The sequence below is a fragment of the Boleophthalmus pectinirostris genome, unplaced genomic scaffold (assembly GCF_026225935.1).
Source record: "Boleophthalmus pectinirostris isolate CB_2022bp ecotype Guang Dong unplaced genomic scaffold, ASM2622593v1 HiC_scaffold_4, whole genome shotgun sequence".
Lineage (NCBI taxonomy): Eukaryota > Metazoa > Chordata > Actinopteri > Gobiiformes > Gobiidae > Boleophthalmus > Boleophthalmus pectinirostris.
The window spans coordinates 12,062,026-12,089,974 of record NW_026571353.1 but is presented as its reverse complement, the minus strand read 5'-3'; the positions used below and the strand labels follow the sequence as shown (position 1 = coordinate 12,089,974).

Genomic DNA, 27,949 nt, shown 5'->3' with positions numbered 1-27,949 from the left:
GATGCTTTGCACCACCTCGGAACCAGCCGCGGTTCTTGAGCACGGAGGACCGGAGGACCGGAGCAGCCCGCACAGCACAACATTTTCCCTGCACGGAACCAGAGCGCAGACGGCGGAACGTACCTGCTCAGACCCAGTCATTGACCAAGGACCAGACTCCAGCGCCGTCGTGAGGAGCTGCGCGCTACGGTGAGCGCTGTTGGCTGCTGCTGTTACCCGAACTCTGGGCTGATGCGGTGAGTTTGTACAAAGTTCTACGTTGCTGTTTTATGAGTTCATGGTGATAAGATGAGGACGGCCCGCGGTATTAACAGGGAACAGTATTGGTTACTGGAGGTATCGCTCTTCTACCGGGATACAGAGGCTCCTTAATTGGACCAGTTTTGGTTCGTTTGCCGGTGTGAAAGCGGACACACTGGAGTGTATCTGCTTCTCATATGTCAAACATGGATGGAAGACGCTTGTTTTTGCCTCGTACTTTTTGCTAACATGTCGCTAAGCCTCTGGAATAGATCACTGCAGTTTTGTGGTGCTTGCATATTGATGGGACAGCTGTGTTTGCCTCTGAGTAGGCGTGGATTTCGGTGACATACGTGGAGCTTGGTCATCGGGTTGCCAGCAAGTTACGCACCCAGCGCTGAGCAGGTAAACAGACTGTCAGTGTCTTCTTATTTCTTATTAGCCCCTCCAATAAAGGTCCCATACTTATGAACAGGGGAATTCTGTCAGCGCCTCCTCTGCGCTCTGATACTGTGGTTGTGGGAGCATAAAGTGAAGTGCGCACAAATGTACCACCATGTGTGGTTTGTTTTGGTTCTTCGGTGACGCCGTATGTGCACGTTTAACAGATCCACTTAGACTCGTTGCTTCACAACTGCTGTAAATTGAGTTTGGGGGTGTAAAGCTGCATTAATAATCTGTTGTTGTGAATCTGTATGGGCACCGATTGCAGCTTCATCTGTCAGTGCGGCCCGCGGTAGGGGGGTGGGATTGTGCATACATCTACCGCGGGCCGCACTGACATTATTCTTTGGAATTAAGTGGAGGGCCGCAAAAAATCCTTCCGAGGGCCGCAGTTGGCCCCCGGGCCGCGAGTCTGAGACCCCTGCTGTACAGTAATGATACTTTGCAGTTGATGTCACCAACATTACCTGTGGGTGTGAAGATAATTGGAGGCATCTATCTGTCTGAAGTTCTATTAGACTATAATCTGAGCTTTGTTTTACCAAAATGTGACCATATAGAACTGATTTAGCTGGAACTCTCACATATAAAATTAGAGTCACCGGCTAAACAGGAGCATGAACGCTCGTATTAATCACAGGCTGCAGAAAAAGTATTGTTTAAATTAATTTTGTGTATTTTTTCTTTAGTTTTCAGATTATCTTCGGGCCTTTATTTCTTTTTCAGGGATGCTAAATAAGTTAACAAGTGATGCTTCTTTTCATGATGATGATAACCAGCAAAATGTTATTGTTACATCCATAATTGAGGATGACATTATAAGGCGCTTGATTTACCGGTCAATCAACGTTCCTACACTCACCTGGTCAGGAGCTTTGGGTAATAACAAAAGGACAAAATCACGGATATAAGCAGCTGTAATAAATTTCCTCTGCAGGGTGGCTGGGTGCTCCCTTAGAGATAGGGTGAGGAGCTCAGCCACACAGGAGGAACTTGGAGTAGAGCCGCTGCTCCTCCACATCAAGAGGAGCCAGCTGAGGTGTTCCGGATGCCTCCTGGGCGCCTTCCTAGGGAGGTGTTCCAGGCATGTCCCATCGGGAGGAGGCCCCGGGGAAGACCCAGAACAAGCTGGAGGGACTATGTCTCTCTGTTGACCTGGGAACGCCTTGTTGTCCCCCGTGGAGGATGCTGGAGGAAGTGTTCGGGGTTAAGGAGGTGGGCGGCAGTAGCTCAGTGGGTAGAGCATTCGCCCACTGATCTGAAGGGTGAGCTTTGAGTGCCTTGAAGGTGGAAAAGTGCTATAGAAAAATGTGACCATTTACCATTTACCAAGGAGGTCAGGGAGTCCCAGCTTAGACTACTGCCCCATGACCTGGCCCTAGATAAGCAGAAGAAAATGGATGGATTTTGACACAATATAATTCCAAACAGCAGTTGGAGAAACCCCACCCCAATTCTGAGTCAGGTTCAGAAGTAGTACTTGTATGTTGTAAGCAGATGGCACCCTGATAAAACCCGAAAGACTCAAAGAAAACATGCAAGCTCACTAAGAAAGACACTTCTGACAGTGCTCTTGCCCATTGTCTTTATAAGAACTTTCTCAAAGGAGCTGACAGCCAGACACGTTGTTTTTGCCACCATTTGACCTTTCTGTTTTTGGCTATCACATTTTCCTCCCCCAATAGGCCACTACTTGCTATTTTCTTGGCATGCTTACAGTACATCCCACAACTACTTAAAACCACAATGTAGTCTCTGAAATAAATCATTCATCGTTCCGTCTGATGCCAACTCCAGAGACTTTAAAGACGCACTATGTGATTTTCTGGTGGAGGATTCTGTTTTGCCTCTAGGTATTATACCGTATGGCATTAAACCTGTCAATCTTGCATTTCAAGGTCCCATATTACGCAAAATTGACTCTTGTGAGTTACCTAGTTTTACCTCTTCAAAAACATAACTGGGGTTGTGTTTTGTTTCATTTACACATGTTCGAGTAAGCGTTTTTAGTCTATCTACATGTCCAAAGCTCAAAAATGTCTGTTCCACTTTGTGATATTATGAAACTTTAAGATAACAGCAACTTTTTACCTTTAGTTCAGTAGAAATTGGCAATTCCTGGACTGAAATTATCCAAATGTGTGTTTTCTGTTTTAGAGAAGAGCTCCTAAATAGGCAGTTTGTGAGTTAAACATGTGTGAGTGAAACAAAACAAAACTTCAGGTATGTTTTTGATGAGGAAACATTATAACATGGATCAGAAAAGGGTTTAATATGGGCCCCATAAATATGATTCGCCTATAGAATGTTTTGATGTCGTCTGAACACCATGCAAAAGGCAGCTATCAGTGAATCTTAATATAGCTTTAAGTTATATTGTACATAATGTATGCGGCCCCTTTGAGCACATATATTGACAGTGAAGGAAAACTGCCTGTCAATCAAAATGAGACATGTTTGAGAAAATCATTCATTATTCACTTCCTCCTGAGACCGGAGCGATTTCAGAACCAGGCTCCACACATGTTTACGCTGTGCCGTCGGATCAGCTACTTCCGTTTGCATGGAATTATATGAAAAAAGCAGGCCTCGTGTAACCTTTGATATAGAGAATAAACAGGAAAGATTGGGACAGAGGGGAATGGCATGAAAGAAATAAACTGAACACATATTTGAACTTCATAACTTTGGAATTGTTAAAATAAAAAAATAAACACCAGGCTAATTAATCCAGCTAACCTAATCTTTTTCTAAATAAAGATTGTGTGTCTTCTTTGTGGCATAGTGATTAGAATTTTGCCTCCCAGTGAAACGCTGCTGGGTTTAACTTTAATATTCTGCACCTTTCTCTGTGTGGAGATAGGAGGATGTGGAATTTTTCGAGTGGATGTCTACCACCTGCTTGTTTCCATAGAGGTGTTGCTTTGCCTAAAACGTACTCTACGGAGCCACACAGCAGGTGACAACACTAAGCCAAATTATAGGTCAGATCTGTGGAAAAGTGAGCCCAGTCAGAGCAAGAATGCATTTTTGGGGGGTGTTTTTGCCTGATTCATCAGCCGGTTTCACTTTGTGGAAACCGTCTGACCTTGCAGCATTAAGATTAATTTGTTCGACGGTGCGCGTACTTTATTTAACCAGTCGCTGCTATTTGGTCGTGACGTATGTAATGCGCTGCTAACAGGGCTAACTGGTGTATTAAGCTTTTCCCAAATCCTTTAGGAAGAAGGGCAATGACGTCTTTACCCTTGATAAAACTCAACAAACATTCTCTTTGTTCCGGCTTTAAATCCTCAGTCTCAGGAATTGTTGCCAACACAGAATGTCTGGCTTCGTCTACATCCATCTCGACCACTTTGTTTACTGTTGTGCTGTACCACAAAAGGGACCCAGACAGGTGCTTGAGTTTGACGTCATGGCTTCACAACTCTCCCTGATTGGTCGGTGCTCGTCTACAACTTCTGGGGTTCTTGCAAACTGACTAGTGTATTCCAATTCTGACCTATTCACTGGAGAGAAATGAAATTGAGCAGAGGCACTAGATGGCACCAGCCTGGCTATATTTTTGCACCTCTAATTGAATAAATGAGATGTACGATTTTTTTTTTTTTTTTTCCCCCCCAGACAAAGCACTAAAATCTCCATGGAGATGAGCAGACAAGCTGCACATAGCATCTTCATTTATAAATATTATCATGCCTCAAAACATTACAAGATTCCCCAAAGGACACCTTCTTTGCTGGCATGACAACATTTAAAAACACATCTAGCCAAAAATGAGAATTCAACTCCAAGGGCATCTGGACAATTTACAAATCATGACAGCGGGAATAGCTGAACAACAAGAAAATTCAACCCCCTGTACCCCCTTTGTAAACAAATAACCTGCTATTGATGTTTTAGATTTCCTCAGATCTCTTCTAATGTGTTTCATCAATGTCTAAAGCCCTCTCTGCTCTTCGCATCATGTGTCCCCCGGGGGCCAGTACTTCTGAGCCACGATGCCCAATGAACAAGCTCATTACAGATATGTGTGTGTGTGTGCCACCTTACCCTCTTAATGCTTTTATAACAGCCTCAAGAGGTCCACCCCACACCTCCTCGACCATGTCATTAGGCTGTGGAGGAGCTTAAGTAACAGCAAGGGGTGAATCTATTACAAAATAAAAAAGAATATTGATTTCTTGATTTTGTGTAAAGCAAATTAAGTTATGTCCGTGTGGTGGGGAAACATTGCAAGAGGAATCAAAACATCTTAAGGCAAGAATGAAATTTAAAAGTTATATGATTAGATTGAATTAAAATGTAATTACACAACAGGCAGAAAATGTCTTGACAAAATTTGGAGAAACCTGGATAAAGGTTACAAAGAAAGAAAGAAAAATTATGGATTTTCTATTGTAAAACTGAGGGACAATTGTAAGATGACTTAAGTGTCTTGCATAAGGGCATAACAACAGTATCATTATTATGTCAGTATGCATCAAAATGAAACCCTTTAGTGTTATTAGGTTCTTTTTTCAGACCAAAATCTTGAAGAATCTTGGTCTGAAAAAAGAACCTAATAACATAAAATATGGGAAGACCAAATGAATCTCATTGGACTGAAACCCTCATTGCACACTTTACATAGCTGTACCAATGAGTTAGACTGAATTGTCACCTATAATAGTAAATAAATGCGTAAAGAACACGTCAGATATTTGTAAATGTAAACTGGCAGCATAGCAGACTTGAATACAATATTGTAAGGCATGATACACGAACTACATTCCTTAAAATGATTGCTTCCTAATTGAATTTCCTGCTCTTATAGCATGCATGTACATGCATATGATAATCAACTTACGTGTACAAGAGGTTTTCTGAAATGTGGATCTGTTTAAGGGCTCCTTCCCTCACCTGTCTAATTCATAGGTCAGTCGGCGGAGCGCTCCTATTGGACAGAGTGGCTTTGCTATTCACTTTTAACACCGGGAGCAGGAGGAGCGAGCGCAGAGTTGCCACTACAGTCGAAGGAGGCAGAGCACACGCGCGAGCTGCGTCAGAGAGCCGGGACAAGTCCTGGAGAGCGAGACGCGTAAAAGGCACATTTTACGCAAGGCGCGGATTGAACAGTTTGCGAGTTGATCGTAACCTGTTGCCTTATATTTGAACTATTTCTGTCAAAGTCTGTTATTATCGAGACAGTTATGTAGTGTTTACTTTTCAACCATTTCTTTTAGAGTGAGGGTAATCTGTTGAGCGATTTAGCAGCACATTCCTGTAACTTTAGTTCAAAATGGACCCGCTATTCAACAGTACGGGGGCGCCTATCTGGACCACCAGCAGCCCCAACGACACCCACAACGGGACCGAGTACTGGAACCAGTTCGTACAGCCGGTGTGGAGGATCGTGCTGTGGGCTATAGCGTACAGCTGTATTGTCATAGTCTCCGTGGTCGGTAACGTAACGGTGATTTGGATTATCATGGCACACAAGCGCATGAGGACTGTCACCAACTATTTCCTCCTTGAATCTGGCGTTTGCCGAAGCCTCGATGTCAGCTTTCAACACCGTTATCAACTTTACTTACGCCGTGCACAACGAGTGGTACTTCGGGCTCGTGTACTGTCGCTTCCACAACTTCTTTCCCATCGCTGCGGTCTTCGCCAGCATCTACTCCATGACAGCCATCGCCTTGGACAGGTAAGTGCGTAATGCTCACACGCACAGCAATAAAGTGATCAGGCTGGCCTGCCGTCTTGTCGTGAATTCGAACGTGTCTTTTCGCATGACAATTGTTCACTTCAATTTAGTTTGTATATTCTTAAAAAAAAAAAAATCACACATAACAGACAAAGCCTAAAATATACCTGTTTTGCCATAAACTTAAACTTATAAGGAAGATGTATCTAAGCTAAATTTGTGTAAGCAGTGCTCTTTTATGAAAGATGATTTTTATTTTTGATTTCTTCGAATTTTTTTGCTGCTTGGGTAAGTTCTAAAAAAAACTATCTTTTTGCTTTAACACGTATAAAAAATGTAAATAATATCAATGTAATATCAAATATGGGTTGCCAAAAGTATCAAAAATCACATTCTAACTGATTGGAAAAGCAGTCCTTTTAACACTCCTTTTAACAAGTATACTAGCATTGCAAAAAACTAATATAAAAGAACATGGTGAAATGTCAGCCAACTGTCAAAAAAATCCCTCATTTTTAAATTATTGTGGCATTGAAATCTGTATTGTAACATCAAAATCGAGCTTCACATTTTAGTATTGTAACACTATCAAGCAAGCCTCAATCTCAAAATATCTGAACATTAAAATCCAAATTCTTCCCCCTGCACTATGTAATTTTACCTTACACTGGCCAATGCAGCTGTGAAAATGGCTGTAGCCTGTCCACACTGGCTGGTTTTCTTCATTGTGTTCAGCATGTGGCATCAGGCGTGCACTGGTAATTGTTCTGAGGCACAGCAGGATGTGGCTACAAAGGACAGCAGCTCCAAATGAGGCTCTTTGTAACCTTATGTATGTATATGTCTTAAGCAATATGACAAAAAATGATCAGAATCAGGCTTTGAAGAGAAGTTTTTTTTCCAGTCAGTAAGCAAAATTCACAAACTAAGAATTTGTTATGGTGATATGGTGCAACGTAAAACAACAGATAATAATAGTAAATAGAAAGTATGATAAAATAAAATAAAGGCACACAAACAATGAGTGTTAGCAGAATTTGATTAAATATTAAAACAAAATACACGGATGTCTTGGAACAAAATACAATTTTCATATCACAATTTACATTTAATGAAGATTCACTTACACATTCTATTTTTTATTGTATTTAAAAGTGATCAGCTTCTTCTGAAAATTCACACTAGACTGTGATTGGTTAAACCCAACTGTCACTCACTCAGAGCCTTCCAGAGGCTAGCCAATTGGAGAAGTGGATGGGTAAAAGTATTTGTGTTTGAGCAGACATTAATAGAGAAATTGTGATTTTATTTTATTTATTTTTTCCTCCCCATACCAGCCAGGCACAATACAGGGTATATCTGGTCTATTGTATTCTATTGTGTACACTTTAATCGAAGTCTATTATGGCATTGCATTATATTCTATGGAGTACAGCTTGTTGTCCTCACTGGTCTACATGTCCTCCTACACATGTAGGAGGACATTGATTTCAAATTGTGGTATAACTGGAGGTCAGTTCATTTCATAATCAGTTTTGTTACAGTTGTTTTATTACTGAAATGAAAACTAAAAATATTGAAAATTCACAGTTTATTCCTGGATTTGCTTCACTACTGGTTTAAAACCCTACCCTTATACCAGAACTGTTGTAAAATGGTAGCCAGGGAGGCGCCACATTGTGCCTCTGCTCAATTTCATTTCTCCCCAGCAACTAGGTCAGGAATTGGAATACACTAGACGGTTTGCAAAAACCTCTGAAGTGCGAGTTTGGGCACCAGCCAATCAACGAAGAGCCTTACATTCTGTGTTGGCAACAATTCCCGAGATCGAGGATTTAAAACCGGAACAAAAAAAAATGTTTGGTGAATTTTATCAAGGGGAAAGACATTATTGCCCTTCTTCCTATGGGATTTGGGAAAAGTTTAATATACCAGTTAGCCCCGTTAGCTTTGCATTACATACGTCACGACCAAATAGCAGCGATTGGTTAAATGAAAAAAGTACCCGCCTATCGTCGAGCGAACAAATTCTAATGCTACGAGGTCAGATGGTTTGTACAAAGTGAAACCAGCTGATGAATCAGGCAAGTAAAATGGTACATGAGAGTGATTTATTTTCTGTAGGGCATTTGCTGTAACTATTAAACTAAAATGAATGAATTGAGGAGTCACTCTGTTGCAGAGTGGTTGGCCTCTTTCCTGTGGAGATCTATTGTTGATTCGGCAAAAGACATATGGGCACAAACAGTCCTATACTGAATCAGTTTTATTAATTATTCTCTCCCCATATCTTTTGTGCACCTGGGGCCATAGTTACAAGGAGAAGCTTTGACCAATCAAAACCTCATATGTACAGGTGAAAGCATCACCTATGAGTCAACCAATGTTGCAGTTGCTAGGGCAATGCTTTATGACAATGGATAGCCCTGACTTGTGCTAGATAGCTGGCATTATGTAAAGGCTGTACAACTAAAAACATAAAAATAAAACACGCTGAAACAACTGAAAGAGTTATATGGCTTCAAAGTAATTCCAAAATAATTTGCTGACATTGAAAAGTGGAAAATGCCACTGCCTTTGATGATCTCCTGAATGCAGTAACGGGGGCAGGTGGTTTTTTTAGCTCGCCTTTTTCAAAATATAGAATTAAAGCTGTGCACTGCCTCCATCTAATTAGCATATTAATTATTGCATTACAACAATGGTGAAATGAAATGTTTGTGAAAAGCGCTTCTAAACTCATGGTGAATAATTAGGATGCTCTGAATCCATAAGGTAAGTGAGGAATAACTTTGCACCACTGTGAACTAATTATGTTTTTCCACATTTTTAATCAATTAATCCTTAATTAACCATTGAATTTATGTAGGGCCTTTTAAGACACCCAAAGTGGTTTATTCACTCACTCTACACTGGGTGAAAGCGGAGACAGTAGAGATGGTAAATTTGTGCAAGAAACGCAAATATCAACATAAAGCTTTTGTCACTTGTAGACTTACTCAATTAGAAGATGAAGTCTGATAACTACTTTGTTTTTCTCAGCTCATTCAGCCATAGTATTACCCTCTCATGTGGACCCTTGCGGTGCATAAATAGCGTAGTTGTATTTCACGTAGATTATTGCGTATTCAGACACCAGACTGTTATTATCTCTATGGGAGTGATCATTAGTGTAGTAGCTGACGAGTTGAACAGTGGGGGAGATATACGGGCTTTGATAGTGCTGTTTAGTCATTATTTTAAATACATCTTTGCTTGATGGATGTGGTGAAAATGAAAAACTTTCATTTTACATATAGAGATCCAAGAGATAGACTGCAGAATTCAAAAAAGTTATACCCAAAGTTGTCTGCTATAAATATTCAAATAATAGAATGACTTTTTAAAAAAGAAATGAAAGTGTGGGCAGTGTGGCAGACGGAGCAAATGACTTCAGAGTTCTACAAACAAAAGGACTTGAATGGGAAAATTACTTCCTTTCACAAATGAATTTAATGGATTTGACCTGGCTGGCAAAAAAGACCTTACAATTGCGTACAACATGTTTTACATAACAATGCTTTACCCAGAATTTTCTGCCATATGTCATTAAACTTCCTGATCTTGCATATATTGTATTACTTTATTGATTAAAAAAATGACTTGCCTCTCCACAGATCTGACTTGTAACAGGATCATCTGCTTGTCCATGGAAATTGATAAGTTTAATGCCATACCGTGGAACATCCCAGTCAAAGAAATATGGATATTATGTTGTTTAGCAGGAGTCATCAAACTAAAGCCTGTGGGTCGACTCTGGCCCTCCACACGCCTTTGACCAGCCCCCCAGCCCCTCTGCCCCCCACCACTTGAACTGGCCTTATGAGGCAATCCTCAAAAGTTGTCATGGCCTAGTCTTTTCAATTAATTTTGGCAAATAATAACACATCGGCGGATGAAAGGCGGACCGGCTGCTCAACCACGTGTATTCCTTCGTTGGCTTACCTCACCCTGGCCCCCCATCACAGTCAGGAGTGATAATGTGGCCCCAGAGAAAAAAGTTTAGTGACCCCTGTTGTTAAAGGACTCATATTATGGAACATGAATTTCTATTAGTTTTTAAACAAGTCCATTGTTTATTGTTTACTCTTAGTTTTTCTCTGCTTTTGAGGCTTGAGTGTTCAGAAATCCTCTGTTTTCACCTACCCCCTACCTCCACCCACATCCCTGTACATAGTTGCAATGATCTGATATCTACTACACCATTTTATCTTTTCTTACCATACAACACCATGCAGGAACTGAATGCAGTTGAAAGTCCATGTTTTCGACCCATAATTCCTTGTGACTCCGTATTGTGCTGCATCTCGGGTGATAATGGCCGGAAATTTCCCAGCATGCACCGCTGTTAAAGCACAAGCTGTGAACCTGACCTTTGCTTAAATGAAGTTAAATCTTACGGAGGTGACAACAAAACGGGAGACTATGTGGTCTTATGAAAAAACATGAGAAAGCCTATGTAAAGATTTATGTAATGTTGGAAGACGGGAGCATGTAGCGGTAGCTTATCTGGGTACAAGAAATTCTTCAATTCGTACCGTCAGCAGGCGAGCGGTTTAGGTAATAAATATAACCTGTTATCAAAGAGGAAGGCATCTGGGCAGTCTCCTCCAGCATTTACGATAAGGCCATTTCTATACAAATAAATCTAGAAAACTCCTATTCAAGTACTTACTTTATCAATGCATGTCACAATTTACAACTTAAATTTAGCTTATTTACTGAAAACAAGTATACATAATTCAGCCTTTACTGTTTGTGCACAGGAGAGAGCAGTTTAAATGAGACTGCTAACTAACCTGCAGACATTCTCACACATCAACATCACATCTATCACTATGTGTCTTAAAAGGAAGCTAGAATTTTTTGCAAATCTCATTAACATTACTTACGTGTTTCTCTAGATACGAGGCAAGCATGTTCAAATTAGCTTTTACTGATAACTATTCTGATGTTAACTTTTTCCATTTAGTGTTTTGGTTCACAAAATGATTATCCAATGAGAAATCAGAATGAGCCGTACAAAGTCTCTTCAGTGCTTAAATCCAGTTGGTTTAAACCTAAAATGCCTCTCTCTGATCTGAATGTTCACTGGTACTTGCGGTCAATCATGAATCATGAAACAGCCTCTGCAGCTCGGTGAGGGAATTATGGAGATTCTGAGCTTTTGCATAAGGCGTGACCTGTCCATGGGTTTCAGTAATGGTAAAAAAAATAGGATTGTTGTCATAGTTATTTACAATTTAAAGGGACAGTTTGGAATTTTGGACATAGGACCTCATTTACTAATTAGTTTCCTAGTGTTGGAGACGTGCGGAGACACTTTTTAAAATATTCTATCCAGTCCTGGTATTTGCAGAGGCTGCTGGTGCTTGGCTAGTGAAATACAAGGACTGGATGGAATATTTTAAAAAGTGTCTCCACACGTCTCCAACACTCAGGACCTCATTTTCTAGTGAGCCAATGTCCAAAATTCCTGACTGTCCCTTTAAAAATTGTTATAGCGGGTACAGTATAGCGCATTTATCCATTCGAAGGTTGGTGGTTTGGATTCATTCCAGCTCCCAAAAAATGAATTCTGTCATTGTGTCCTTGGGCAAGACACGTCACCCACCTCGCCCCTAGTGTCTGCGTACACTGGTGTATGAGTGTGTGATTCCTCGATGTAAAGCGCTTTGAGTGCCTTGAAGGAGGAAAAGCGCCATACAAAATGTGACCATTTGACCATTTACATATTTTAATAGGAAAAAGTCTTGAAAATGGTGCATATAGCAGGAAGATGAAAGCCATGAATACTGGGAATAAGAAAAGAACTTGCATGTGTCCTCTACAGGTTCAGTTGTCTGTAAAAGCATAGGCTGCACACCTTCCCTTGACAGCTATATATTTTATTACGTTACACCCAAAGCACTCATTTGGACATGCACATTTAATAAAGAGCTAGAACAGCAGCCAACAGCGTCTTAATGGTTTTCCTATGGGCCCAGTGCACTCCCACTAAACTGCTTATTAGTTAATTTATGTTTGTGAGTTAGCGCTTACTCAACAGCCAATTTAGGAATCGTCAGTTCATTGCTGTGAAAAGTTGGCGCTGTAGGCTTAGAGAATACACTAATGGATATTTTAATAGGACTTAAGCTCGGGTATGCTGAGCAGCCAACAAAACAGGATAAATTATAAAATAAAAAAATCATTATGTATGTCATTTGGTGAAGGTAATTGCCCTGCTGTCTAGTGCTGACTCTGGGCCTTTTGATCGAACCGTGATCGAGAGCCTTCTGTGTATTGTTCATAACAGGTTGTGCTTATGAGAATACATGAGTGAGCATTTTTGAGTGTTTTGGATGCGCTCTTGATTAGCCAGACGAGTGGTGCACACAGCCTCATGCAAATCACGGCATACAACGTGGACACAGCATATTAGCATAATTATAGTGAGCGGAAAGCAATGTTCTCTTTGGTAGAGATAAAGAAAGCTAATATAAAAATGTTTTCTGTCTTAACATGTTCCTCGAATTGAGTTTGTTTACACATTTGTTAAATATGCACTGAATAACTGTTCTTTATGGACATGTTCTTGTTTGTCTAAAATGTTTCACAGTATAGTATTAAACCTTTCTATGTTCATGGAAACCAAACCAGACCAAGTTACAGGTCAGATCTGTTTCTGAGTTATAGAAAACCCTGTAATTGAATAAATGCAAGGGAGAGCTGTTTAATGCCACACTGCGGAACATACCAGGCCAAGCAATAACATCTCCACAGAAACAGGTGATGGACAACCCAACCAGAAAGTTACACAATGCACCAGAGGTGGGACTTGCAAGTTGTGACTTGGACTCGAGTCAGACTTGAGTCACTATTTTAGGACTTGAGACTTGACTGGATAAAATAGACAAAGACTTGGAACTCGACTTGGACTTGAAAAGACTTGATGCTTAGACTAGTTAACAAATGAACTGTTATTAAGTACTCTTAAATCTTAAGTCTTTCTGTTCTGACCGTAATAATTCACACTCTTGTCAAGACATTTAAAAAGGAAAAATTTGCATTCCTACAACTCTTATATAAATATTCCTGATGTTTTAAGTACAATTCAGTTTAAAATTAATATAAATTGCAAAAATATAAGCTATATTACTATATATTTGTTACTGTTCTGTCACCTGCTCTGTCCATAGAGATAAATAAGTGTAATGCCATACTGTGAAACATTCCGGGCAATATCTTCATGGGGACAAGCAGATGACAAATCCTCCACAAGAAAAGTTACACAGTGCACCTTTTTAGTGGTGACTATAGTTAAAGTGGCTTAATTGTGTTTTCTTCCATTGAGTGTATTTTAAAAAGCTGAAAATCAGACAGCTATCTTCATCTAATTAAAATACATTTTACTCTTGAAAATGTGTATGAAAGAGAGTCAGTATATGAGAGTGGCGCTGATCGGCTGTGCAAGGATGGTTCAGCCTGCTTCACTTTTCTGTATGAATTGTAAATCTGTATGATTATAAAGCTGTGCTAGTGGCCAAATGAATCATGTATGAATATAAAAGCTCCAAATGGGAAACAAAATGCCCAGGATATTTTCCATTATAAACATGAATAATAAGACATACTCTTAAACCATAGCTTTCTTTTATTTTCACACTGGACCATTTACTCTAAGCCTGTCAGCTTGTTAACTGAAGGGCCCATGTTACACCTTTTTCTGATCTGTTATAACGTTGTTTCCACATCATAAACATACCTGAAGTTGTTTTGTTTCATTCACACATGTTTAACACACAAACCCTGCATATTTAGGCTGAGGTTCTTCTCTCAAACTGAAAACACAATGTTCTAACCTTGTAATGTCATGTGATAATATAGGAAGTGCTCCTTTGTTAACTGTAGCTGTTAACTTAAAACCTACCACTACATAACATCACAAGATGCAAAAGAACTGTTTGTGCTTTGGACATGTTAACAGAATTATAATAAAGTGTTACTCAAACATGTGTACATGAAACAAAACACAACTCCAGTTATGGTTTTGAGGAGGTAACAACATTCTAACATGGCTTAAAGCTCACAAGAGTCAATTTTGTGTAATATGGGACCTTTAAGTGTATAAGTATTGATGATGAGGAGTTGAAATGTGGAGGATAAAGGAATGCATTCACAAACATATTATGCAAATACACAATAAGATTAAACTGACCGGTCACAAGAACAAGCAGTGGAGAGTATGGGCGGAACATCATTTACAAACAGATTTTTACATGTACACACTGATTGCACCAAATATAGCCCACTACATCAGCAATCAAACTGATATGGAATTACAATCAGTACTATAAAATATATGCAAACATGTTTGGCACTTCATTCCAAGCATAAATAAATACATGAGCAAAGAAGGAGGTACAAGTACAGGCGGAGACAAATCCAAATCTGAAGTAACCAATCCAGCATTATTTAAAGGTACATGCTAGTCTCCATGGAGATGTAAATGATGCTTTGTCTGGAAGGTTTCACGCGATGGCATTAAACTGATTTATCTTCTATTTCTGATTTTGTTATGGCATAAATACTTTCTGTGAGTTTATCTCTCCACAGGCAGTATGGTCACTGAGTGGCACTGAAGGACGGGTCAAATGCAGAGGACAGATTTCCCTTTGGAGACAATGAAGTAATCTGTAATGTAAGTATCATTCTTTCATTCATTTTTCAAAATAAAACCAAAAATAAGAAAATGAAAAAACAGCTATTTTCTTCATTATTTGTCTCCAAAACCAAAAAAACCAACCAAAAAAAAAAACAAAAAAACAAACAATTCTTTCTTTCATTCTTTCTTTCAGTTTTTGATTTTGTGTTTAAATGAAAAATGGAAAAATGTTTCCCATTTCTGTGACTTAAACTGTGATGCCAGACTTTTGTGCCGCATATGGACTGAGCCAGGACTGAGCCAGGACTGAACAAGGACTGAACAAGGACTGACAGGTCCCGGTCTCAGTCCTGGTCTGGTCCCGATCTTAGTCCTGGTCTGGTCTCGGTCTGGTCCTGGTTTCAGTCCTGATCACCCGACAGTCTACGCGGGAGCACCTCCGGGCCTGTCCCGACACTCAGTCCTGGTTCAGTCCTGGTTCAGTCCTGGTTCAGTCCTGGTTCAGTCCTGGTTCAGTCCAGCATCGAAGTTTAAGTCACGGAAACGGGAAATGGCCGTTATCCATTTTTTCCATTATTCATTTAAACACTAAATTGAAAACTGACAACAAAAAAAACCCTAATCTTTATCTGTTATTCTGTTTTTTTTGTTTGTTTTTTTAAATTTTATTTTAGTACAAATAATGAAGAAAATAGTTGGTTTTTTTGTTATCTTATTTTTGAAAAATGAATGAACGAATGATACACGGCTTTGAAGTGCACTTTAACTTAGATCTAACCTGTAACTTAATCTGGTTGCGTAATCTGCTTGTAGGGATGCTCAATCAATCAGATTTGAATCAAGAGTGAGATTCAGGAATTTCAATTCTTCAGTGATCAGCCTGGATCGGTTTAATGGAGATGCCCACAGTAGGTCCTTTATGTAGTTTGATTGACATCTCTGTATTTTTTGCACAGTTTGATATCTGTCTGGTCCCCATGCACTCCATTATGTATCAAGCCTGGGCAACCATGATCGTGCAATCAGATTTATTTGTTCTTTTTGTTTGACACATTTGAAACAAAGGAGCTCATTAGACACCTATCATTTACAAATTCTGATTTTTTTTATTTTTTTATTTTTTTGCTTTGAATGTAATTATTTTGTAAGATGATGATGGTTAAGGTCATATTGTGGGACATTCCAGGCAGCGCAAAAACCTCTTCATGGAGACAAGCGTATAGCAAACCCCACAAAAAAGTTACATAGTACCTTTTTAAAAGCAACAACGTATAAAACAAATACCATAAAATATGACATAATAGCCTGGTTTCAATTAACCGACGGGTCCCCTTTAAACGCCGAGTGCAGGTGTATATTTTGACAAATAACTGCCAGTTCCAAATAAACATGGAGTCTAATGTATTGAAAAAAAGGAGGCTGCTCAAATTTCCCATTTTTATGCTTTATTTAACCAAGATCTCGTGATTGGTGCAGACTCACCGCAGAGAGCATGATGTTTACAGCCAACATAGTGGCAGTTTGACTTCAGTTCGGTCTTGCCTTTACCAAACTGGTTGTGTGACTTGGAGTAGATAGGCTATATTCTCTGCGCTGCGTCCGATCAGCCTCACCTTCACTAAAAAAGTGGAGGAAAAGATGATGTTGCTGTGAAATCCCTATGTCGAAGTGCTGTAAAAAAAAAAAAAAAAAAAGAAACATTGCGAACAGGAAATGGAAGCAGTTTTTAGGAGTTTTGGCAATATTACTTCAGTTTGGCAATTCGTAGGAAGCCAGTAATGTCATTGTAGCTGCTGTGGCGTAAGAGGAAAGTTGTGGATAAGGGGCGAGGAAAGGCAAGGGACGAGGCGGCAGGATTCATGCAGACAAAGTAGGCTAAGTAGTCACCAGTCCATCGTAAAAACTGTAAATTATAGTCATACTGGTTAAAAGAATTTGAGTACCATATTTTCCCAGTTTTGCAGAGCAAGATTTTTGTGAGGAAGGAATTAATTGCCTGCCCCAAATTGCTGCCTGGTCTCAAATAAATGCCTGGCCTGTTAAGTGATTGAAACAAATAAACGCAGTGGCTATTAGTTGATTTATTTATTTTTTTAACGGTAATGAAATACTGAACCCAACTCAGTTCTTCCTTATTGCACATTATACCTTACCAAACAAAACCATATCAAACCAACCTCCCTCCTCCCTTTTCCACTTCTCTTTTGCATATGACTGGGCAGTGGTAACAAATCAAAGCGTGATTGGTGGAGACGGCCCTTTCTTTCTAATAAATAAAACAATACAATCACTATACTACCATGCGCCTCCACTGGTGTATATTGGTCATGGTATAGCTCATATAATGGGTATTCATGTCCCCATATGTTCACCTGTCTTCTCTGGCTCATCCTGGCCTCCTGATTTACATTTCTCTGCGCCCTCTTCTCGCGGATTCCTCGGTTCCCCAGAGGTCCGGCTTCTGTGAGTTACAGCGGGTTCAGATCAGGGCTCAATCTGCTACGCTGTAAGTCAAATCCACAGCATTAACGGGCATAAGGAGAGGGGGCACTCTGAGGATTTTATGTCAGGAATAAGGCAGCATTGGGAGGTAGTGGTTTTGAAGACACTGTACCTGATTTTTAAAATGTGAAAAACATAACTGGTTCATTTAAAACAGTTTGCAGTGGTCCAAAGTTACTCCTCACTTACCTTTTGAATTCTCAGCATTGTAATTATTCACCACGATGAGTCCATATATAAGCACGTTTGCAAACTTTCAGAGGCCAGAGCAGAGTTTTTTCCGTCATGGTAAAGCTGCTAACATGCTAATCTCGCATTTCCTGATTCTTGGACAATAAAATGCTTGTTAATAGACCTTTTTCACACGTAGAAAAACAAACATTTGCCATAGAAAAACTTTGTTGTTTTTCTATGGCAAATATATGTGGAAATGTCTTGTGTATTTTCCAACAGCTTCATAAATCTGCCCCATCAACAAATCTTCATCCAACAAGGTCGACAAAGGATATATTCTGTCCATGAAGAATTGATCCACAACTAAGGTAAGAAAGACGAAAACGTAAAGGTTTACAGTGAACTACAGTGAACTACAGTGAACTACAGTGAACTACAGTGAACTACTCTGAACTACTCGTGAACTTCTCATGAGCAAAACTAACATTATGGTCATGAATAAAACATAATTAACTTGACAATTCAGACAGATTCTAGAATTAAAATAAAAAATTGATTTTAAGATGTAGATATTAACATAGACCGGAGTATTGCTACACATGTTATCTGAACATTTGTAGCATTAGAACTGCACAAATCTCTCTGTCTATGCCAATGTCTACATCATGAAACTGATTTTTAATTTTAATTCTAGAATCAGTCTGAGTTAACATGGTGCTTATTAATGAATTTCTTATTAGTTATGTTTTATTCATGACCATAATGTTAGTTTTGCTCAAGAGTAGTTCACTAATGCTCGTCGTTGTTTGCCTTTACGTTTTCGTCTTTCTTACCTTCATAGTTGTGGATAAATTCTTCATGAACAGAAGATGTCCTTTGTCGACTTTGTTGGATGAAGATTTGGTGATGGGGCAGATTTATGAAGCTGCTGGAAAATACACAAGACATTTCCACAGATATTTTTCCATAGAAAAACATAATAATAACATAACGTAAGTGACGTTTACCCTACATCGTAGCTCTTCCAGCTGTGGTGAAAAAGGTTTATTAGATACAGACAGTTGACAATGGATTTATTTTGACTTCAAGAGTTCAAATAATGGGGAAAAAATGGTACAGGCCCTTTAAAGGTGCATTGTTTGTAACTTATCTTGTGGAGGGTCTGTCAGATGCTTTTCTCCATGCTTTGTCCGGAATGTTTCACGGTAAGCCATTAAACCATTAAACCATTCTGTCTTAATGAAGAGCAAAGAAGAAGAAGTTACATTATACATATTTTTGAGATATAAAACCATCTGTAATTTAATAAATGCAACGTCAAGCAGTTTAATCTCACACTGAGGAACATCCATAGAAAGAAAGTGATGGACCCCCCAAACCAAAAAGTTACATAGTGCACCTTTACACCTAAATATTCTATCATTTGAAGGGGACAGTTTATATGATGTATTTCCCGCTTTTAAAATATTCATTAGTTATGAGTGGCCTTGGACCAAGTGATATTCCAACCAGGATTTTACAGGGTAATTCAAGTTTAAAGGGTGGCATTGGTTCAGTCAATAGGTAATTCACACACTAACCCAAAGGTCATGTGTTTGATCCCAGCTCAGGCCAATGCCACTGTGTTCTTGGGCAAGACACTTCAGCCACGTTTCCATTCCCTGCGTATGAATGTGGTATGTGAGTGACCAGTCCACTCCAAGGCATATGAGGCTGATACTTTCCACTGAGTATGTAGTGAATGAATAATGATACAGTGGAGCGCACTGGGGGACCTGTCAAGTGCAATACAAATGTGAGCTATTATGGAATAAAGTACAATAATACACTGTGTATATTCATTTGTCTCTTTAGCTGTAATAGCCCCATAGCTTACATCTAATACCAGACTTCTTCTACATCAGCGCTATGGAAGAGTGGACTTCAGACTCTCTCTCTCTCTCTACCAGAGGCTGGGAGGATCTTTTTCTGAGAGTTCTGCCTCAGCAAAGTATCTTTGCTCGTTCTCCAGACAGTACTTGCACTTTTCTGGACTGAGATGTCCATTGTTTTTCCCGGTATCTGTTGTAGCCACTCAGTTGCCCCCGAGTGCTCCGATCACCACAGGCACCACTGATGTCTTCACTTTCCAGGCTCTCTCCAGCTCCTCCTTGAGCCCCTGGTATTTCTCTAGCTTCTCATATTCCTTTTTCCTGATATTACCATCGCTTGGTATTGCGATGTCCACCACCACGGCTCTGCTCTGTTTCTTATCTGCCACCACTGTCTGGTTGGCCATCACTATTCTGTCAGTCTGTATCTGGAAGTCCCACAGGATCTTGGCTCGGTCATTCTCCACAACCTTTGGAGGTGTTTCCCACCTTGATCCTGGGTTTCAGTACTTCACAGATGTTTCTGTACACTATGCCCGCCACTTGGTTATGTCGCCCCATGTATGCTTTCCCTGCCAGCATCTTACACCCTGCAGTTATGTGCTGGACTGTCTCAGGAGCCTCTTTGCACAGTCTACACCGTGGGTCTTGTCTGGTGTGGTAGATCTGGGCCTCTATTGCTCGAGTGTACAGTCTCAGGGTGCTGGATTTGGGATGGAACCCTCCATGCACTGGTCAGGAGCTTTCGTGTCTTAACATCTGTGGTCTGTATCTCCTCCTTTGGCCAGCTTACAATCCCTGCAGGGTATCTGATCACTGGCAGGGCGTAGCTGTTGATTGCCTGCACCTTGTTCTTGCCAATGAGCTGGCTTCATAGGACTTGCCTCACTCTTTGCAGGTATTTGGCCGTAGCCGCTTTCCTTGTTGCCTCTTTGCTTGTGGGATACCAAGGTACTTGTAACTGTCCTCAACATCTAACGTCATAGCCAGTGCGGTCAATTATTTGGCTGAGGGGGTTCAGGCCTATGCAGAACAGTAGTGGGACAGTGAGTCTCCTTGGTATATGCCACATTTGATGGACACATGTGCAAGTGGCTTCAAGGGTGGTTTTCCACAACCGCATCGAGTTCGCAATGAATGTTGATATTGTACAGCTTCAAGCATGTGTGTGGCATTGAGTCATAGGCTTTGCAGTGCACAGGTTGGTCTTACAGGTTCTGCAGTCACAGGCGACTGTTCGGCTCCCCTGGTGTTTTTGCCGATACCCTTCTGTGCTGCGCTCATGTATTGATTCATGTGCCCACTTATCTTAGCCACAATGATGCCTGACATGAGCTTCCATGTTGTGGAGAGACAGGTTATTGGCCAATAGTTGGATGGGACTGCACCCTTTGAAGGATCCTTTAGGATCAGGATCGTACGCCCTTGGGTTAACCATTCAGGGTGAGTCCCATCCCTTAGCAGCTGGTTCATTTGTGCTGCCAGGCGCTCGTGGAGGGCAGTGAGCTTCTTTAGCCAGTACGCATGGATCATGTCAGGGCCTGGTGCGGTCCAGTTTTTCATACCTGAGACTCTTCCCTGGATGTCTGCCACTGTGATGGTGACTGGATTCTGTTCAGGGAGGTTGCTGTGGTCTTCTCTCAGATCCACCAGCCACTGTGCATCGGTGTTATGTGATGCCTCCCTCTCCCATATGCCTTTCCAGTAACCTCTCAGTCTCCAGCCTTGGTAGGTATTGCCTCTGGTGGTGCCCTACCACTTGGAGCCTTTGGCAGTTTCCTTCAGGTGGGCAACTGGTTGGCACTTGGCTTTTTCACAGTTGGCTTTTCTCAGCCTCCTTGATTTTAGCAGTCTTTTCCATGGTGGGTATTGTATCGCATGGCTCCCATGGTTGCTCTTATAGCCCAACACATCTAGGATCACTGCTGCTGAAGTGTATATCAGCTCATTGGTTTCAGTGATTGTTGTGGTAGGGATCACTGTCAGTGCTGCATTCACTTTCAGATGGTACTTCACTTAGCCTCTGTAACTGGCATTGGGGTTGCCTTGTGTTCATTCGAGCCATATCTTTCAGGTCAGTCACTGCCTTGGTCAGCGTGATACTTATTGGGGCTTTGTACCCAATCTCTGTTTGGGGAGTTGTCTCCCCTCTGACCTGGCACACTGGTTGTGTTGTACCTCATCAATCTCTAGTTGTGATAGCAGTTGCCGTTTGTGGCTGTTGGAACACTGAGCTACTAGTTGTTTGGCCGTTAGCTTGGACTGTGGGTATCATAATAACCATTTCTCCCTCTCTCTCATGTAACCCCTCTGCCTAGGGTTACTGTAGTAGTAGCATTCCAACAGAGCCTTGTTCTCGCATCTCGCCCATTTCCGCCATGTTCCAGTAGCCCATTTTTCATCAAGGTGCCCTGGTTCCCCAGCACCTGATGCAGACCTTGTTTGGCCGGGCTCATCATTGTATGAGGTGGGCAGTAGCACGAAGGGTCTTGCCCAAGGACCCACACTGGTTAGCTCATTGCCCCCCCTGCCCCGTCAGAGGGGGGATTTGAACCCGGGTCTCCCATGTGAAAGTCCAGTGACTTTCCAATTGAGCTAACCAGCTGCTTGCAGCAGTGCCCATGTGCCTAGGTGTTTTTGAGCTATAAACTCACCTGTAATTGAATAAATGTAAAAAAGATCTGTTTAATGTCATACTGTGGAACATTCCAGACAGAGCAATGACATATCCATAGAAACTGGCTGGTGTTTGACCCCTAACCAAAAAGTAACATAGTGCACCTTTAAAGTAATTTTTTATCCAAAAAATGTATATGACTAAAATAAAAGTGTGGATTCAGCTTTCTATTTTTATAAAATTGGAGACATGTCATCTCCAGAAAATTGTACAGTGAGGCTTTGAGGTGATCATAAGATAATATGCTGTTTTGTGCCAATTGTAAATGACATTACAATCCCTAACTAACTAGCATTTTTTTGTAAGTCATCTTTTCACCTCACCTCACCTTTTTTGTTGCCACCTCAATTTTGTTGAAAATCAAACAGATAAATAGGCCCATGAGCACTCGTATTGATCACAATCTCCTGAAAATGTGTTGTTTAAATCCATGTCTTAAAACTTAATTAGCAGTGTTTACTAATGTGTGCTTTGCGTCTCTGTGGTAATGGGTGAACATTCCCTCAATACTTATACATGTAGAACACCCCCATCGTGATATCACTGCAAAATATCAATACTATTTAATAAAATCAGCATGGTCTAAATGAGTGCTTAGCTCACATAGATTTATGACTTTTACCGGATCAATAAAATAATACCCTCGCAAATAGCAATTTAAAAATGAGCTTGTTTATATAAACTTCCTCATGGAAGCATCAGAATTTTCAGTTTAAGAGAGACTTGTTTGACCTCACAAATCTGGTTTTGTCACCTCTTATTGTTCCAACTTAGTCCGTTCTTTATGGTGAGACTGGGTTAAAGCAATGCTCAGATTAATTTGAGAAACAGATTATCCTTGTTAACATTATTATTAGTTTGTATGACCATAAACGGAAAAATTAAAACAAAAAACTGGCATCTTTAAAAGATAAAAACTAAGAAAAAAACTGATTGTATTTCTGTTAGAGGCTTTAGTATATGGAACAATCTGAGTTATGATTTAAAAAAAAAAGTAACTCTGTAAAAGCCTTTTAAAAATGAGTATAAAGCATTATGTTTTGAAAGATACAGAGCTCTGGAATGAATGCATTAAATTTTGTTTTAATTTATATTTTGACTATTACACACTACCGGTCAAAAGTTTTAGAACACCACACATTTCCAGTTTTTTACCATTTACTGTTGTCCAAAACGTTTTCTAAACTTGTGATTCAAAGTGTCCACCTTTGGCAGATGTAACAACTGAACACACTCGTGGCTCGTTCTTTTTACAATAAAAATTAAAAAATCTTCAGAAAGTTCTTCCCAAGTCTGTTGCAGAAGTTCCCATAAATGTGTGGCACTTGTAGGTTGCTTGGCTTTCACTCTTCTGTCCAGTTCATCCCAAACCAACTCAATAACTGTGCTGGACACTTCATGTTTTCAAGCTCACCATCTTGTTCTTTTTTCCTGAGGAAGTTTTGGCAGAGCTTGAACTTTTGTTCTGTTACCTTTTATCTTTTTTTTTTTTTGTACTTTCAAGCTGTTGACTGGTAGTGTATATTATATAAGTTCATACTCTGCTTTCTTACTTGGAATCCCATCATTATTTAATAGGGTTAGGCATTATAAGTACTTTTTACTTCAGCCTAAACCCTTTCAGTCATGATCCATGGAGTTATAGTATATGTTTTGTTTTGCTTTGTTTTGAAGTGCTGCAAAATCACCGAATAAACTACTACTACTGCAGCCAGAGTAACAGAGCCTCAGACAGAGCAGTGCCTCCCGTCTGCATCAGCAAAGTACAGGTCTATATAGGGTCGGCTTCGTATCACAGTTTTATCATATCACATTTTTATTGCAGGCATATGTTGTTGAAAGAGCATATGATGTGTGTTTACAGATGCCTCCCAGTCATCTCACTGTCAGTGTAAACAACAGTCTAATCAACACTTGTCATTTCTGTCACATTCGTTCAAAGTGGAGCAGATACAAGCCTGGAGGAGAGAAGCGTCTGTTTAAGCTCATGGAAGGTGCCTTTGTCATCAAAAACCCACCCACACCTCCTTCATAACAAAACGTAATTCACACTACTTCACAAAAACTCAACTGTTAAACATTGAATACAACCTCCGATAACATTCAGCGTTTTTTACCTTTTGCTCATGAAGATTGGCAATTCCAGGGGTGAAATTTTCCAAGCGATTCTAGTGAAGGTGTGTGGAGTTTAAAAACACAGTGAGCACTTCCCATCTTAGCACGTGACATGACAAATTGGAACGAGGTGCTTTCTGTTTGAGAGAAGAACTGAAGGACCTGACAAAGTTTTTTGGGTGAAACGGTGAAGTTTGTATTCATTTTGGCCTTTTGTCCACACAGAGCCAGCGTTTTGGGTGGGCAAAAACAGTGTTTTTTTGAGGACAGGTTCCAGAGTGGAGAAATCTGAGAATTGCCGGTGTTGCATTGATGTGTGGACAAGCAAACCGCAGCTTTTGGAAAACGATGACAATCGCGATCCCAAACTAGCCTCCATGGACCGCAAGACTTGCCGAAATGGGACAGGTGTAGCTTATAGAGCCCATCGCCCAGCAAAAATCCAGGAGCGTTGTCATGTGGACGTAGCCTCAGCCTAAATGTGCAGGGTTTGTGTGTTAAATGTGTGAATGAAACAACACAACTCTCCAGGTCTGGATAAAGAAACAACATTACATAACATAGATCAAAATAAGATAATTACAGGACAGTAGAAACGATGTCAAGAGTAATACATTATAGTGCTGAAAAATGGTCTTCAGCTCCAGCCATTCCATGGTATTGAATACAGTTGTCTGTCTTGACTGTATACCAAAGTGTGTCTGTGGCCTCTTGCCCTGAGTTTAACCTTCATCTAATTTAATCCATAAATCAAGTCTTAACTGCAGCCCCGCGTAAACAGGATATTTCCATTAAGAGATAATGGTCTCACGGGTGAGAAGTGGATCTTGTTTATTTTAAAGGAACAATGCAGAGACATAAAAACAACCACTGTGAGCTACAATTGTGGGGACATTTCTATTGACGCATATTCATTTCCTGATGGATTAAAACAACAACAACATCCAATAAAGCACTGTTTTGTCTGCACATCCTATATTGTTTTATCTTGTTAGTTTATGCCAAAGACTGTCCTCACACGGTTTGTTTGTGCAGAGATTTACTTCTAATCGATGGTCAGTTTAACCCTTGGCTCATAGGTCGCGCCCACAGTCCTTATGAGTTTTGTAAACATTGCATTCATATTTTATTTTGATAGCTATCGTTGCCACTTTAAAGGTGCAATATGTAACTTTTCTGTTGAGTTGTCCATTTGTTTTTCCTGGAATGTTCCACACTGTAGGATTAAATGTAAAACTATCTAGCATTATGGTTAATACTATTTAAAGACTAGAACTGACTTGACCTGGTGGCGCCAATGCTTGTGTCTATGGAGGTTGGTATGATTAATGCCAGACTATGGAACATTCCAAGCTAAGAAATAAATGTCAGTGACCGAAAGGAAGACAACTGGGACAGCAGCTTCTACTTTTTTATTTGATTTGATTTGATTTTCAGACCAGGATTTAGTTTGTTTTTAATACCAGACCATTTAGACTGCTAGCGGTCTTCCTCAGAGTGGTCTTGTGATAAAAAAAGAATCTAATAAAATAAATTACAGGAAGACCAAATTAACCTTGTTGGACTGGGACAGTATACAGTCGTCATAGCAACAGGCAAAATCCTAACCACTCTGCCACTTTGCCTCTTCATCATTATGAATGCATCTTTTTACATGTACAATGAGAAAATGGTGATCAGAAATATCTTATAGTTAATAATTGTGTTTATCTGAAAATGTGTTCTATGGAGTCTATTCAAAGTAACTGTTATAGTCAACATACACAGCCATTTTGACAGTTATAGTAGAAAAAAATCAAACTTTTCCCATTTCTTTGGGTGCAATATTGAAAATAAATAAATAAATGTAGCGATGGCAGTTTGTCCAGTGATCCAATGGTTGACAGTTCGAATCTAGCCAAGCTGGCACCACTATTTCATTTCTCTCCAGCAACTAGGTCAGGAATCGGAATACACTAGACTGTTTACAAGAACCCCAGAAGTTGTAGACCGCGAAGAGCTGTGAAGCCATAACGTCAAACTCAAGCGCCTGTCTGGGTCACTTTTGTGGTACAGGACAACAGTAAACAAAGTGGTCGAGATGGATGTAGACGAAGCCATACATTCTGTGTTGGCAACGATTCCCGAGATCGAGGATTCAAAGCTGGAATAAAGAGAATGTTTGGTGAATTTTATCAAGGGGAAAGACGTTATTGTCCTTCTTCCTATGAGATTTGGCGCATTACATACGTCCAGACCAAATAGCAGAGACTGGTAAAATAAAAAAAGTACCCGCCTACCATTGAGCGAATGAATCCTAATGCTGGTCAGACGGTTTCCACAAAGTGAAACCTTCTGATGAATTAGGGTAGTTTGAATCCCGCTCTCAACACAAACATTAGTGGTTGAACGATCAGATCTGTTTGCCCACAGGTTGTTGGTGATTCCACAAATGAATGCGGTTGTGCCCTTGGACAAGACACTTTGTCCATCCTGCCCCGTGTCTACGTACATTGGTGTATATGAGTGTGTGTGAAAGGGTGAGTGGTTCCTTGATATAAAGTGCTCTAGTGTAAAAATAAATAAATAAATAAATAATATAACATTTTTTTCAGTCTGTACTAAAATAAACTTATTAGATAGTGTAGAGTGGAGGTCCATAAATAGTAAATCTCCTTAAATGACCTGTGCCTAATTCCCATGTGTACCTTTAGGGCCTTGTGTCCTCAGTGTATCCTTTTATTTTATTTATTTTTAGAGTGCATTTTTCTAAGCGCACCGTTGCACACAAGCAAAACAGCCTTTTACACTTTTCACCTTCAAACCATCAGGTGAAAATAACAGGACACAATTCATGAACAAATTACAGCCCTGCTCTGAACGGTATTTGTATGGGAAAATGGGTAAAAAAAAAAAAAAAAAATGGGGAAGAACACAGGCTATATACAGTCCCTTTAAAGGTGCACCATGCAGCTTTTCTGATGGAGGGTCTGTCAACTTGTCTCCATGGAGATGTTATTGCTCAGCCTGGGATGCTCCACAGTATGTAGCAAACCAATATATCTTGTTTATTCAATTACAGGTGATTTTATTTCTCAAAACTATTACTGTGAACAGGCCCACTTCTCCACAGATCTGACCTACAATTGGCATTTTAATGTGACCTGCTTGTCTCCATGAGGATAGTTAAATTAAATGCCATAAATTCTTCTGGAGAAAAACATTAATGTACATAGAATCAAGCGGACTCTCTTCCAGAAAAGTCACACAGTGCAGGTATTGTAGCCTAATAACATAAAATTTGTTTTGCTCCAGTACAGATATATTGTAAAAGCAGCTCTTAGGGTCAAAACGAGACCTGTGCTGTCTGTATAATGCTGCCTTCATGTGCTGCGGGAATTATCTAAATCCCCCCTTGCCGAGTGGTAAATTACACATGAATGGCCCCTTATGTTGTATTTTCTAGTGGAGATACCAGAGTTGCCAAGATGAAAATAACCTTTGACCTTGCACCACTGCAGAGAGGAGAGAATGAAAACAACAACACCAGCTGCTTATTTTTACTGCCTGTA

The 27,949-nt window shown here is 40.2% G+C and overlaps 1 protein-coding gene across 1 annotated transcript in view; it reads left to right on the top strand.

Moving 5' to 3' along the window:
• Positions 1 to 5,965: 5,965 nt before the first annotated feature.
• tacr1a (tachykinin receptor 1a) overlaps positions 5,966 to 27,949 on the top strand; it is a 102,117-nt gene continuing 80,133 nt past the window's right edge. The window contains 2 exon segments of the mRNA XM_020928338.2: positions 5,966 to 6,196; positions 6,198 to 6,373. Of these exon segments, the coding sequence (XP_020783997.2) occupies positions 5,966 to 6,196; positions 6,198 to 6,373 (407 nt within the window).